The sequence below is a fragment of the Mesitornis unicolor genome, unplaced genomic scaffold, assembly GCF_000695765.1.
Source record: "Mesitornis unicolor isolate BGI_N332 unplaced genomic scaffold, ASM69576v1 scaffold17456, whole genome shotgun sequence".
Taxonomy (NCBI): domain Eukaryota; kingdom Metazoa; phylum Chordata; class Aves; order Mesitornithiformes; family Mesitornithidae; genus Mesitornis; species Mesitornis unicolor.
Window position 1 is genome coordinate 164,427 of NW_010190645.1, and position 15,711 is coordinate 180,137.

The 15,711-nt window shown below is 44.3% G+C and overlaps 1 protein-coding gene across 1 annotated transcript in view; it reads left to right on the forward strand.

The window, feature by feature from the left end:
• Positions 1 to 11,559, forward strand: part of LOC104542233 (exostosin-1-like) — a 175,979-nt gene extending 164,420 nt beyond the window's left edge. Inside the window, 5 exon segments of the mRNA XM_010186470.1 lie at positions 308 to 403; positions 3,147 to 3,236; positions 7,192 to 7,352; positions 8,353 to 8,524; positions 11,074 to 11,559. Coding sequence (XP_010184772.1) covers positions 308 to 403; positions 3,147 to 3,236; positions 7,192 to 7,352; positions 8,353 to 8,524; positions 11,074 to 11,259 — 705 coding nt within the window. The 3' untranslated portion in view covers positions 11,260 to 11,559.
• The last annotated feature ends 4,152 nt before the right edge of the window (positions 11,560 to 15,711 follow it).

The window sequence follows — 15,711 nt, forward strand, 5'->3', positions numbered from 1 at the left end:
GTGTCACAGGTGGCTTAGCCTTTAGGGACAGCCAAAGTAAATCACTGACATCCGTACGACCTGGTCTAGATAGAGACTTCCTGAGTTCCTGTCCAGCCTATATTTGCCTGAGAGGACGTATATTGTAAATAGTCAGGATGGGTGAAATGACTGTAGGAAGTGTTATTTTTATACAGATTTATGTCACTGTTGTTGATTTAGAAATTCCTATCTTGAATTCAACATTTCTGTCTGGAGATCTGAGTCTTTAGGGTTTGGACTGCATTGCCACAAACGTCTCTGATCGTGGTCCAATATTCTCTTTCAGATTATTGTTCTATGGAATTGTGATAAACCCCTCCCAGCCAAACACCGCTGGCCTGCCACTTCTGTGCCTGTCATAGTCATTGAAGGAGAGAGTAAGGTAGGTGGAGAGAAATGGCGTAAAAGATTGCAGATCTTCTCCAATGGGACTGGAATTCATTTTTCCAGCTGCTTTGGTGAGAGCTTTGTAGTTCCCAATGGTGTGACAGCTCCTTTCTGTACCTCAGCCCTTTGTACCAGCTTGGTCACAGATTCGTGTTTCATGCATGAGGCCCCATGCTCTCAGAAATCATCAGCATGGCAATTAATGCCGTGAATCTGCGATTCACAGCTGGGGTCTGGTTTTGAAATGTGGCCCCGAGAGTAGGTAGTGCTGACCCCATCTTTGGAGGTTTCTGTCTCTGCAGGTGCATGAAAGTAGTGATGAGCTGCGTTCGTTGAGCCTGAGCAGTCAGGTGCAAGGCTTGGGGGTCAGCTGTGGACTCAAAAGCAGAGAAGAAATGAAAATTAATGGTATTAACCAGCCTTTGAAAAGTACCTTCTCTCATGGCTTTGTACAGTCCTGCTGCCAGTGGTGGGATCCCACCACCAAAAAAAACCAAAGGGACAAGGGACACTTGCATGGGAACAAAACCACCGTGTTGTCTCTTGCTGCGCGACACGCTTGTTTGTTTGCACTTCTGCAAAGTTGAAACAGACACCACCCAGATGAGAGAAGAGGCTTTTTAAAAATCCACACTGAAGTGGATGATTCCTTTCCAAAGGCAGGCCTGAGAGATGCAAGACTTTGGCTTCCGGACTCTGACTGAGGCAGATTTGGGCTGGTCCCCTCTGCGATCTCTGTCGACTGGCTCTTGAGCTCTGCATTTGTAAAGGGAGCTTTCAGTTGCTTTGGCTGTACAACCCTATTTTGAATTTATAGCCTTGTCTTTGTTCTTTTCCCCTAGTCACCTCAAAAAGGGGAAAGCGAGACCCCTGCAAGTTTGGCAGCGAATGGCTCTTGCCTTTGTTAGCCATGTAAACAGTATCAGGAGAGTTGCTGCAGGGCCAAGAAAGGCTGCAGTGATTTCTGAGCCTTTTGAACGTTGTGGGGGTTTTTTCTTTCTCTTTTGGAAAACTTGCAGAGGTGAGGTAGAGGAGAAAATCTGTGACCAGTTCTACAGTGTTTGTAGAAATTGGCCCTCGGCACTGTTTAGATTACAAATGAGTCTCCTGAGTACACAAAGGTGTGTTTGTAGTGGACAGTCTCTTCTCTCTAATGTCCCAACGTTTGCCAAATGGCTCTGCGCAGAAAAGCTGTTTGTTTGGACAAAGCTTGCAGAGCCAGAGCAGCGCAATTCAAAGGTTGCACAAAGGAACTGCTTTTCACATTCAGACTAAACCAAAGTGTACAGGCGGGCACAGTTACTCTGTGCAGGTGATCACAGAGGTCTGCCTTTACCTAACCTCCACTCTTCCCCATGAAATCAAGATGTATCATCACATCTGTTTTACAAAAGGGAACTTTAAGTGAAATAAAATACATGAGTAGTCCCGACTGTTTTACTGTTTGACACTTGTAGCCAGTCTGTAAAAGAGCTGGGTGAGATCCTGGTCTCCTGCTGGCTGCTTGCTCTGCTTGGCCTTGGGTGAGCAAAGCAAAACCATCAACCCCTGCCAGATCACCTCTTCCTCACCACCACTGCCTTCCCCGGACCAGGGCCATTGTAGCGATGGAGGAACACTCTCCAGACAGACACCATCAGCCTCCTGATCACACAGACAGAGCTTTCTCCAAGTTGAGGCAGAGGTTTAGGGACTCACTTCCAAACAGGTTGCAGGGGATGCAGAACTGACCATGTCCTTTATGAGGGATGTGTAAAACTTGTCTCTATTTGCATACAGTGGGTTCCTCTTACTGGCCCTGATTTTTATAGTGTTTTCTTGGCATAATAAATTGGCAAAGAAGTCTATTAACTAGCCAGGATATTTTTCCTAGCAAATAAGGGAAACAAATAGTGTTGTGTCCTTGTTACTATTCATCAGTTCTCAAAAGGTGCTAATTAGTCTGCTAAAGAAACCATATGGATTCTCATTTCTTGCTGTTATCTTTTTGAACCCTCTTTCCCATCTCCTATTGCTTTGAGAATTGTCGTACCATAGTTTTTAAAAGCTTATTCTGCATACAGATTACATTTATACATAGTTATGTCACTTAAGAATGTGACTTTTTCATAAAAATGCTACGATACCAGTATAATTCCTGACGCAGGTGAATCTCACCTGATCCTCATGTTCTTTAGCATATTCTCCTTTAGTGATGGAGAATGTTGCACCGTGTGGATACAGTAGCAATGCACAGAGATGGAGCTGTACCACTTTACAGGGGAACCATCCTGATAGCATGACGTCCTCCACACACAGCCTGAGCTCCTTGGCTTTCCAGCTGCATGACCTTATGAGTGCTGCAAAATCCTTCTCCATGCTTCATTATCTTTGATCCTCACACCCGGTAGGAGGGCAGAGGGACAGTCCTAGCTATCAGGGAAAATGTCCTCCGTAAAGAAGCTGTAGGTACATCTGAGTACAACCATTGCAGTTTGTCACAAACAGAAAGTAGCCTGCTCCTAAGAGGGGAGTCTGTTCAGAAATTACTGCTCAGGTAGAAGGTGTAGGCTGTCTGCTGGGGTGACGAAAATGACAGTCTCACTCTTGAGCTGAAGGGTCCTTCCTATCATGCAGAGATATGTGATGTGCCTCAGACAAGAGGAAATAAGAGAGAGGAATAAAATAGAGTATTTCCATTAGAAATGAATCCTTCAAGTTATTTTTTTTTCCTCCCTTCCTGCCTTGAATACCCACAGGTTATGAGCAGTCGCTTCCTACCCTACGACAACATAGTGACAGATGCAGTGCTAAGCCTGGATGAGGACACCGTGCTTTCAACCACTGAGGTAAGGGTCCCTGTCGTTCTGGGAGCTTGCTTGGCTCCTCAGCTCATCCTGAGCCCAGCAGATAGGCTCTTCTCTTGGCTTTGCCAGTGAGCAAATGTAAGATTTCCTGATGCGCTCCTCAGATTTAACACGTTGCACTTGTTTCAGCAGCCCTGCCACTGCTGCCATCAGAGGAGCTTTGCGCCCTGGTTAATTGGCTCATCATTAGCATATGGTTCTTCCGTTCTTTATTATTTTAGTAACATAGCTGCAGGCGGGTGTAGGCAGCCAAGAGCAGTCAGCTTTAATGCTCTGCTCTCACTTTTCTGATTGGGGTAGCTTTTACCCCACACACGTTATCAGTAGGGTGTAGGTGGGGAAGGAAGGGGTGTCAGCAGCAGGGGACTGCTGTCGCTCCGAAAGACAGCCTGGCCACCCTAATGCAGGGTTTCACTGGGGAATGCTCTCACCATTGTGTCGCCCCATAAAATTGGAGATCTGTGCTAGTTTAGGTGCTAGAATGTTTGTGCCAAGAACAAGATAGCTTTAAGAAAAGAAAAATACTGTAGAAAACCAATTTTTACAACTGGGATGAGTATTGATTTCTGGAACCTCTTCCTGAGAACCACAGGGGAAACTGATGACAGTTTATATAGAGTGCAATATTTGGGAAATACATTATTAATGATGGCCAGGGAATAGCTCGAAAAACTCAATTTTGTTTTGTTTTCCCCCTTTTTCCCCCATATTCATGGCCATTCCCTTCTCCCCACTTCACCTTTATAAAAATGCTTTTTTTATCAGTGATGGGGATCTTTCACTGATGCTGCTGCTGCTTATGTGTCAGTGAAGAAATGCCTAACGTTAGTCGCCCATCACTGCTCTATACCCTGAGATGTCACTGAATTTGTTCTAAATGGATGAGATTGTGACCGCTCTTTTCCCCAGTAAGGATTTGTTGTGCTGTGGTTAGACCATGCCAGGAGGAGCCATGGTAGCCCTCTTCTGCTGCACAGATGGGAGAAGTAGTTGGCATTGAACCTATATGATATCACAGAATCACAGAATATTAGGAGTTGGAAGGGACCTCGAAAGATCACCCAGTCCAACCCCACTGCCAGAGCAGGATCACCTAGAGCAGGTCACACAGGAACACATCCAGGCAGGTTTTAAATGTCTACAGAGAAGGAGCCTCCACAGCCTCTCTGGGCAGCCTGGTCCAGTGCTCTGTCACCCTTACAGTGAAAAAGTTTTTCCTCATGTTCACATGGAACCTCCTATGCTGGTGTGATACCAACATTGCAGCTTGGTAGTTTCTGCCAGATGGGGAAAAATACGGCTGCTGCCAAAGCACTTGTGTGAAAAGCCCTGCACAACCAAAAAAACCCAAAACCAAACCAAAAGCAGTAAAAGGGATTTATCCTAGGGCTGGAGTTCCTAAGCCGGTTGCTGCTCAGGACGAAAGGTCCTGTCTCAGCTGCCCTGGGAACCATGGTAAGACCTCTCAGGGTCTTGACTGCACTGAGGTGGTATTTACAGCAATCCAGCCTGTGGATTTCATCGGGACCTGGGGCTTTGTTTTGTTTTGACTGGTATTTAGTCATCCTCCAATCTTTGGAGTCATTCAGGCTTCTGGAACAGATATGAAATAAATAGTGTTTCTCATTCAGCTTGGCTGTGTTTTACCCTAAGCATTCTGAAACACAAATATTTGTTGTTGTGTGAGACAACATACACATTTCTTTGTGGTTTCTTCCCTCCTGTGAGCAGCTTGTGGCCAAAATTGCATGTTTGCATGATGGGTATTGGCTCAACAGGCCCCATGGCCCCTGTGCTGCAGAGAGGACCAGCTGGCCAGCTCTTGCTAGCACCCACCATGGAGCGTCAGCATGCCTCTACCAGGGTGCCAGAGGCAGCAGCTCTCCTTGGTAGCTCTCTGTGAAGAACTGGGGCATTTCTGTTGCTTCACTTCCCCCATCGTATGGCATACACAAAGAAACAGCGCGTTGAAACAGCGATACAAAACGTGTGGTGTGAAACTTCCCTTGAAACTGCCTGCTCACAGGTGGTCATTGTGGCAAAGCTTTAGGGCCCAGAGAAGGCAATTTAGAAACATGGTCAAACCCAATCACATCCCTGTTGGGAGGACCAGTACCAGGCACATCCTCAACTCTTATCTGGCTTAGATGTAGTAAAGGTTTTCTGTTCACAACAGGACGGTGCATAATTGCTGTTGTGAGAGGAGCTGTGTCACATGCACAGAGGGATGTTTGCGTGGGAAGGAATTGGAAATCAGCACAGGTCAGGAGTGATGCAGGGGTTCAAGAGACTGGCAGCCTGCTTGGCTTTTCTGCTGATCAACTGAGTGGTAATGCTGCTGACAATTATGTAGGATGAGGACTGGTTGGTTTTTTTTAATAAAAGGAGTTTTCTCTTAGGGTCATTGCTCTAGTGCTTCTCTCTGGTACAAGGACAGACACTTGAAAGCACAAGTGAGGGCACTGAGTGCAGCTGCTTTATTATTTATTTGGGTTTGAGATTCTCAGACTTCTCTAAAGAAAACAGATGTCACATTTTATGGGAAAGGCTTTTACAGGGAAAAAAAACCCTTTGGTTCTTTCATGTGGTATCGATTTGGATGAGATCAGAACTATCACAACGGTAACTGGTTTGTGCACATTGTCTCTTTCTGGTTGGCCTCAGATTCCTTGAAACAACTTGAAAGAAAATAACCAGTCCCTAACTTTGTGTTACACTACATGTGCGACTCTTCTGTTTCATAAAAACACTGGTAAATGAGAGAAGTCTGACAGTAATCACACAAAATGAGACTGTTCTCAGGGCGGCTTTCTTTATCTAACCTCTACACCCTTGACTTTGGCTGGGTTCTTGGAAGGTTTTTCAAGCATTTTTGAGCAAAGCTCCCTTTGGTACTGGAGGGAACTTGGTGTGCAGTGCAGAAACAAAGCCCTCATTTTCTTGGGTTTGACGGGACAGTTAAAATTGTATTTAACTCTTCTTAAAGTTTCGGTCTAGCTTGAGCTCCAAAACCTGAGTCGAAGTGAAGGGACTGCCAACCAACTTTACCGTGATAAAAATTGTTCCGTATGTATTTTTACCAAACTCTTTTTAAATCTAGTGCTGACGAGCCGTCTGCAGACTAACCCAGTCATCCCTTTCCTCGTGTCACCAGGATTTGTTTGGTGGGATCCTGGGGTAGCAATGTCCTGTCACCTTTTCAGTTCTCAGAGATTTGAGTTATTAAAATATTTACAGCGATAAAAAACCACTATTGGCAGCATTTGACATCTTCTAGCTCATACAGTATTAAGCATTTTTCTTAAAAGTATAGGTTCCTAAAGCCATTCAACTACATGGGAGTCTTCCTTCCTTTATTAAGCTGTGTGTTTAACCCTCCTGGTCATATAGACAGTCTTAAAAGTATTACCTGCATGGTCCTCAAATGCTCAAACCAGATGGAAATATAAAAGAACTCTGCACTGATTGCCTGTTTTAATCTCACTGAGCTACCCTTATAATTTAAGATGTTTGACTCCTGATTTTCCAAGCTTTTTGTTAACAGTACTGAAAAGGTAGGTGAAATGCACAAAAACGTGCAAAAGGTTCAGTTTACCACATAGCTATTACCACTATATTGCATCTAAGTATAAATACATGCACCTACACCCGTTCTTTCTGTAACTTGAAAAGGTTTGATATGTAAAGGGCAAGCTTGAAAATGTTAATGTAATGCTGTGATGCTCTAGACTCCCTTTAACAGAAACCATTAAAATGTGCATAATTATAGGGCAAAATGTCAAGCAGTCAGTTTAATTTACTGATGAATACATAGAATTAATGTTTTGCAACAGTTCCAAGATTTTGAATTATGACTTAGTGGCAAGGTAATATTTTGTTTTGTTGACATTTCCTGAAATTATTTTGGTATTCATTTGGCCTATGCCTTTGTCCGCAGGTGGATTTTGCCTTTACAGTTTGGCAGAGTTTTCCAGAGAGGATTGTAGGGTACCCTGCTCGCAGTCACTTCTGGGACAACACTAAGGAGAGATGGGGGTATACCTCCAAATGGACTAATGACTATTCCATGGTATTGACAGGAGCTGCTATTTACCACAAGTAAGAACCCAAAGCATCTGCTGTCCTCCTTCTGTACGAAACAAAATACTGTAGGGGGAGGGTGTGTGTGAAGAACATTCTTCCGGGGAGGGGAAAAACTGGAAAGATAATAAATGGGCCTACTTTTTATGGGGTAATAACTTAAGTTCTTGGTTTAGCTCTGGGGATCTGGTAATCATTATTGCGCTTCTTGGGTCTCTTTGAAGTCACTTGTATTTTGAGGCAGTTGGACTGCTCTTTTTAACATCAGGAATTACACACTTCAAAGAGTTCCCGAATTCATTAAGCTGCTAGGCTGAATGGCCCGTAGCATAGCAGAAAGGAGGTTACTTCCAGACCAGCTCTGGGTATGTGTTGTCTGACAGCTGCGGACTGCAAAGTCTCCTGGCTACTCTAGAAGTGTAGCACAGTGGACACGTCACACATCAGCATATTGCAGCATGTTGGAGAAAGCCCCTGTTGTGAGGACTTCAGCAGACCAAAGACCTCTCTGGGTTTTAGGAGAAAGTCAGCAAATTCTGGAGTATTTCATCCACATCCCTGCAAAGGAGAAGGCAGGCCATAGGGGATGATATAGGCCCAAAGGAGAATAATTTAAACACTAAGGACAGTAGTAGGCCAGTTTAATAGAGTTGTCTCCAGCTGAATAGTTTTGAAAGAGGAGGTGGAAGATGAATTCATTGATGTTGTCTATCACATTATAGCTATGTGGTACTCCTTTTCCTACTTCTCCGTTATCTTGATACTTAGGTCTGTGATATATCTTCCCACCCAGTTACAGAAAAGGCATATGTTTTGTTTCTCCATTAGCACTATTTACTGTCTTGATGAGATACTCATTTGTTCTCCCTTCTTGTTGGAGGATGAGATAGAAGAAAGGAAGTGGTGTATCCAAAGCTGAGTACAAAACTTATGTCTCAACTGAGATAGAAATTTCCTGGTGTTTGTAATGCCTGAAAGCTCAGTGACTTTTATTAATAACCCTGCTGTTGGTTTCCAGATATTATCACTACCTGTACACTCATTACCTGCCTGCCAGCCTAAAGAATATGGTGGACCAACTGGCCAATTGTGAGGACATTCTAATGAATTTTTTGGTGTCAGCCGTGACAAAATTGCCTCCAATCAAAGTAACACAGAAAAAACAGTATAAAGAGACCATGATGGGACAGGTATGTATCCACAGGATGTTTTAGCAGTTGGGATGTTTTGGTAATACAACGGTTTGACTTCTAGGGTAGGCTTACTGAGTGATACAATTTTGTCATTTTTTTTCAGTTTTTAGTTTAGCAGAACTGTAAATAGAGTTTAGATATGCTTGTTTATAATGGAGGAAAATCCAAAAGGAGAAATGGCAAATATCTACTGTAGATGACAGAATTTCTTCATAGTTTCCTCACATAGCGTTATTCATGGTGATCCCAAACTCACGGAACTGATGATTTTGGTGACCAAATTTCAGTTAAACTCCAGTTTCTAGACCTAAGACCTAGTCATGGAATGCTAGAAGCAGGAGTAAATGCTAGAAAAGTTTTCTATTTTTAATTATTATTAATGAATATAATGTACCAGGCCATCCCTGTGCTATTTTAAAGTATATTGTGTGATTGAAGCACTGACATTGGACTGTTACAATAGAGGTAATTTGTGATATTCAAGCGTTTTTTACCACAAGGAACATTTTGTCCCATGATGACGCCATCACTCACTAGCAGCTATGAAATGCTTGTTTTAGAGCCTCTTCCAGCTACCGGATAAGTACTGCCATTGTAGAAATGGATATACCTTCTAGTGACAGGGATACATAGTAGCCTGCGGGGGCCTTTCCTCCTGCCCTGTGTGAGCAAGCAATGGGAGGAATAGCAAATCCTGCAAGTCCTAAACAACCTCTCATCTGTGCCACCACAGTTTTTGTGACCTGCACTATAAATAGTACCAGGATTACCAAGGGGCAGGAGAAAGAAGGGGCCCTCTCTTTTCCCCATATATTTTCTCCTGTCAGCATTACTTGGATCTCTGGGGAGTGGATGTGCCAGTTTGCAAACTCCTTTATCTGTATGCCTCTGCACTTTCATCTGAAGTATAGGTAGCATTTGACAATTCTGACTCATCTGGGTACCCGGGAGACCTTCTATGAACAAGAAGGTGCCGTACAGAAAGTATCTGTTGCTTCCAGTTTGAGCTTCACCTCTCCACAGGGCCGTGCTTTGGCTGTTTGGCAAAGTCTGAACATTCATTTTTCTTTTTGTAGCACAGGTGACTTGAGTCAGCCATGAACTATAATTCTATCCTAAAGACAAGTTGTTCTTGCAGCTTTGGGAAATGTAATGGACCATGTTCATAATTCCTTGAAAGACAAATAAAAAATTAACATAACCTCAGTGTTGTGACAGAGATTAATAGCCATATGGAAATTCACTGTTAATGGCCAGAATGTCTGCTATAATCCTCTAGCAACAAGCTTTTGCTTGCTCTTTAGTATAATCAAGAGTTTGTAATCAATGCACATTATAACTTACCACTTGAGCTAAACTGGACAGACTTTGGACAAAGATCAAATCTGATACCACATTCATTTGGCAAGTCTCTGACTTTATCAGTTTCTTCGTGATTTAATTAACATACTTTGAGTTTATGAATTTGTATTTGTTTTTAAAGTATAGGGGAAACATAAGTGCTATAGAGACATGCATGAGAAGCACAAAAAGCCTTAGGTTCTCAGCATTCATACTTTATCTTAAATAATAGTTTTATTATATCTATACATGTAGTTTAAGTACAGATAGAAAATAATAACTGCTTCAAAGCTCTTAGGGCCTTATTTTTCCAGAGCTGCTGAGTTTCAATAGACTGTCATAGGAATTACAACTGGCCTGAACTTTGGAAAATCAGGCCTCAGTATTTTGCACGTATGCATGCAAAGACCATGGTCTTTTCCTCATGCCAGATTTCATCATGATGTAACGTGGAACTTCAATTAATTTTCTCTGTCTGTAAGATGGTACTGTCTTATGCACTGGCCTCGGCCTGTGAGATTCCTGGAAGCACCTTGCTTTTCCCTGCAGGGCATCTGCACACATGAGTAGCGTCAAGCACGTAAGGACTTCTGCTGAGCTCAGTTACAAACTGGTTGGAATTACTCATGTATAAGTTTCTGCAGGTCTGCACTGCAAAAGTGTGGTTTTGACCTGAGAAACAATAATAATTGTAGTGTACTTTCCTCTTATGGCTGAAACCCACAGGCAGCGGCTGGCCGTAGAGTATGTACGTCCATTGGGAAGCAGTGGCCTTCTTGTCTTTCCTGGTGGTTTTTAAGGACTTTTTCTATCTCTGAAGTAACTTGAGGCTTTTAAAAAAAACCAGTCCTGAGGGATGGGGTGAAGTAGTGTGCTGGCGGCCTTTGGGAGGCTTGCTTGTGAGAGTCATGCTCCGGGTCAGGCTGGCTCATGGTGGATCTCGGGTCAGCACACTGCACTGCCCTCAGGGCTGTTTTGAAGGTCAGGGGTGGCCAGCTCACCATCGCCAGCTCCTGCTGTGGGCAAGGTGTCCTTCCCCTGGTTTGAAACCCCCACCAGGCAGATTTCAGTTCCCTCAGAGCCAGGCACTCCCAAGCCCTGGCACTGCTCATGGCATGACTTTAGCCCAGCTGTGGCACCCGCCCTTTCCCGCCATTTTGTTGTGTGGCAGCCATCATCTGATTTCTGCTCTCCTCTCCACACAGACGTCCCGGGCCTCGCGCTGGGCCGACCCCGACCACTTCGCCCAGCGGCAGAGCTGCATGAACACTTTTGCCAGCTGGTTTGGCTATATGCCGCTGATCCACTCGCAGATGAGGCTCGACCCTGTCCTCTTTAAAGACCAGGTCTCCATCCTGAGGAAAAAGTACCGAGATATTGAACGACTATGAGGAGCGCTGCTGAGGGGGCCGAGCCGCCCCCTGCCCTGTGCGGCCGCCGGCGCCTGGAGCCAGACTGTGCTGCTGATGGCAAGTGCCCGACCACAGCGAGCGGTGTCCCAGCACCTGGGTGCACCGCTCCGGACTGCGTCGGACTGCCCGGCAGGCTTCTGTCGCTCAAGACTAGGTCGTGTACAGTTTCATTATGGAACATTAAATAATTATTTTTGAAATGATTGCTATGCAGGTTTAAACTTTTTTAATGATCAAAAAAAAAACCTATTAAAAACAGAGTTCTTTCTTTAATCAAAATTGTGTTGGTTGTGAATATTTCAAAGCTGCCGTTTCTTTCTTTCATGCATTTGATTGTCATTGCAATTTTCATTCATTTTCCCCTGCAAAGTTAAATGCTTGAATCTCACAGGGAGAAAATGCAGCAGGTTCAGAAGCAAACTGAGCACAATCAGGACAGAGCTGAAGTATCAGCATTTCTCATTTACTGCTGACTTTTAAAGTTTTTTTTCCTTAGTTTTTCCCAGTTTGGTAGTGGCCACTATAGCAAAACCCTTTGGGCAGATGGAAAACTGGAGAACCCCTAGCGAACCAGATGAGAGCATACATCCTGCTGGTTGGGGACCCCATTTTTAAAGGCAATCAGCTTTGCCGTGAAGGTGGAGAGGAACGTTTCAGCCGGGGAGCAAACCGGTGACGTGGAGCACAGGGAGTGCTCCTCCATGCACAGCAGGGGTACGGTGCTGGTTGTGTGCTCTGGTAGGAGAGGCACATCCCAAAGGCCCTGCCCATGGGTGAGCACTATGGGGGCGGTTGGCATGCAGAGCCCACAGGCACTGGTGCCGCTCAGCTGCAGCAGCTAAATCTCTAGAAATAGCTTTGTTTTGAGGGCAAAAGGGGTGTTGGCTAAAAAAAAAAAAGCATGTTAGTGCTTACAGCGCAAGAATTTGGCCTATAACAAATTGATTCATTTGAAATCAAAGCATTTGCTTTTTTTATTTCTTTTTTTTTTATTTTTTAAGTGAAAATAGGTGGAGAAATTCCCTCCTGGAGGTCTACTACTGGGTACTGGTGACAGTGGATGCTCCTGGGTGTACTTGGGACAGGGTAGCTCTGTCCCTGAAATACCAGCATTGCTCATGCTCCAAAATGGTTTCAGCATTTCAAATGGAAATATTTTAAAATTTAAATGTTGCAGTTGTTTATTTCTCTATAATGTTTTGCTTATTTATGCTTTTCTTTACTTTGAAGAATGAAAACAAAAGCAGTGATTTGGGTCAGGAAGATGTCATTCTGATTTGCTAAGAAAATAAGCACTTTAAAACCATTTTGAACTCTCACATTCTGATGAGGTGCATTTGGGTTGCTCTGTAACGATCACCACCCTCAAGAACTCTGTTAAAGTCACAGCAAGAGGGTTCAGTGCCCATGCCCAGAAGACCAGCAAGCCTTTCTATACCTCATTCCTTTGTGAACAGCTGGTCCAGTAGCAGGGGTGAAAAGTTGCTGGAGTGCTAGCAAGGGTGGACCAGGATTATCACCAGTTTCGTTCAGCCTCAGGCACTGAGTTATTACACAGCTTTAAGCAACTCCCGTAACTGAGGCATGCCTCAGTTTCCTCATTTATAAAAGTAATAGTTACTGTTTGTAAAGGGAATGCTGTGAAGCCTAAATAATTTCTCTTCCTGGTAAGATCAGTATCCCTAAACAGAAAGTTGCTTTAAAAGTGCAAAGTATATATTGCTAAATGTTTCGATGCAACCTCTCATGTAAAGACTTGCAAAGAATGCTTTGCTTTGCATATGTATTGCAATATTTAAACAGAACACAGCGAGTTAGGGCAGAAACATCAAGTTCCTGACATTTTCTGTTAAATCTGAACCAAATCTTTAAAGGAATCTGCCAAAACACGTGTGAGACTGCAGCTAGTGACTTACGTGACTGAAAGGTAGTGGTGCCACGTTTCCTCCACTCCTTTTGCTCTCCCAGCCCCTGGTGACCACCAGATGCTTCTGTGAGCCCATTTGCCTCACTAGAATTGTGGAAAACTGTCTGGTGATTTATTACATTGGTTTAGTGCCATTTTAGAGAGTTAAATCAGCATGTGGAGAGATGTGTAAACAGGCAAGGGAGGGTAGGCAGGGCCAGGGAGGGAAGGGGAGCAGGTCACGCTCCTGTCTTTGTAGGGTGAGCTGCTCATTCTGCTCCCCACTTCCCATAAAATCCTGAACCTCATGTCCCTGAGCTCTTGGGCCTGCGCTTGCTGATCTGCAGGGGAAGGTGAAGTCCAGTGGTTTGATTTTCCAGGGTGAATGGCTCAGCAGCTCCCATCCGCTTTTCCCTCTTGGCAGCTCTTCCAGGGACTGGAACAGACCTTCCTTTAGGCTCGGTTTTTGGAGAATGTGTCCAACACTGGATGAGGTTGGCAGGGCTCACACTTTGCTCATGTCCCCGTTTGCAGGCAGGCGTGTGGTTGTGTCCACGGGAGCATCTGCAGCTCTGGGAAGCACTTAATGGTCTGTAGCCAGCAAGAGGGGCCAGCGAGAGGGAAGGAGGGAACCCTACAAAAACTAGAATTACAATTCTGCTTGAGTTTTAGTTAGTGCTGTTTTGGGGCACGTGGGTTGGGTTTTTAGTAAAAAGGGAGTAGCTAACCAGTTTTGGAGTGCAGCGAGTCAGGCTAAGCTTTTAAGCTGTTTGACATTCTGTTTCCATCACTTTTTTGGGGTGGCTGAAAGAGACTGTGCTAAAGCTCGCTCTCGATGCGATTTGAGGCCCTTTCTGTTTACAGATTGCTAATTAAACAAGCAGCAGGGAAAGGCTTGGCCGCAGAAGGGATGTGGATAGGTAGGAGCGTTTCTCTTTGCAGTGCGTCACCTGGCATGGCCGTCCCTCTAGGAAAGAATGTGCCTGCGGCCAGCCCCCAGCGCGGCCTCGGTCTCTGTGTCCACGGCCTGGGGACCAGGGGAGGAGCTGGACACAGATCCAGCCTCAAGGCCTGGTGTGTTGTACTCGGTGTGGGCATTATCAGCTCCAGTGCTCCTCAGGACGCACGCTTCCCAGCCTCCCGTGTGTAACTGTGGTGGAGAGCACCCTGTTGTTCCCTTAGTGAATGAAATCGCCCTTTTGTCACGTCCTACAGTGCGAGTTAATGGTTCTTTATTCTTTTATTTCTCCTCCCCTTAATTCAGATGGTGCTGAAACAAGGTTCACTCCTTGTTGCTCCTTTTGTATTTTTTTTAATTATTTTTTCATTAACAGCAGGCTATGTTAGCCTTTACTTTACAGGTACTTGAATGCCTGATGACTTGACTGAGTGTTACGCATGTGGCCTTTCGTAAAGGTTACTGACCTTAATTTAATCAGGGGTGAGATGGATGGACGAATGTGAATAGATCCATGCCATTAAAACAGAATAAAAGTAGGGATTAGAGTTTGGGAGAACTGATGAATTTTTAATTGAATTTATTAAAGAAAAAAAAAAGAGAGACAGAGAGAAAGAAACCCTTCCCAGTTATAATTTGAATGAGATCTATTGCTGGAGGAGGGTTTCATAATGAGAAAAACGCGACACAAAAAAAAGGGGCAAACTTCCAAGATAGAAAGTGCCTGGCTCTCCTTGCAGTCCCTTGGGCCTGTACAAGATTTTATTTGCCCTCTTTCTATTTTGTGAAAAACTCTAATTATTACCATAACTTTTTCTGGATGTGAATGTTTAAGCTTTGTAACAATTTCATAGTGAACACACTGGTGTGCTAATGCACGGCTATCGAGCGCTTTGATCTTTTCCATCGGAAAACACCATGGATTTGATCAACTTCATATTGCAATTTCTTTTTTAGAGCCAACTTTGACAAAGAAATTAATCTTTCACCCATGAACGCCTTTTAAAATAGCTCATTTACCAAAAGATGTCATTTGGAGAATGGAAGTAATCGTTTGACACTGAAGCAATGAAAGAAACAGCTAGAAGTAGACTAGGGGTTTTTAAAAATCTTTAAGTTCCCAGTGTAAAATCCAGTGTCCTCCTCTTTCTCTCTCCCCCTGTATTGAAACTAAAAGTCTACTCGGTGTTTGTCGTAGCATCTGTATAGATTGACAGTGATTTTATTGATTCCTCTGGTTAAGCACCCCCTTACAGCACGGGGTGGATCCGTGCTCTGCTCTTCTCTTTTCTGGGCCGGCTCTGCTGCCTGTCACAAAACGCGGTCTCCAAGGGCACCAGTGGGCCGGGGCCCTTTCCGTGGGCGTTGGCGGGATTTCATGGGGGTGGTCTAGGGTCTTCCGAGGAGGGACCTGCCCCACGCAGGGTCTCAGCCAGTGTCTGCTGGAAATTAAACCACATCTTCCAAAATTGTATACATCTCACCCTTGTTTAAAACTAAGTCAAGCTGGCCTTTATACCACTGTTCAACTGTCTTCACACACATTTTTTCAGTTGGAGTTAAATTA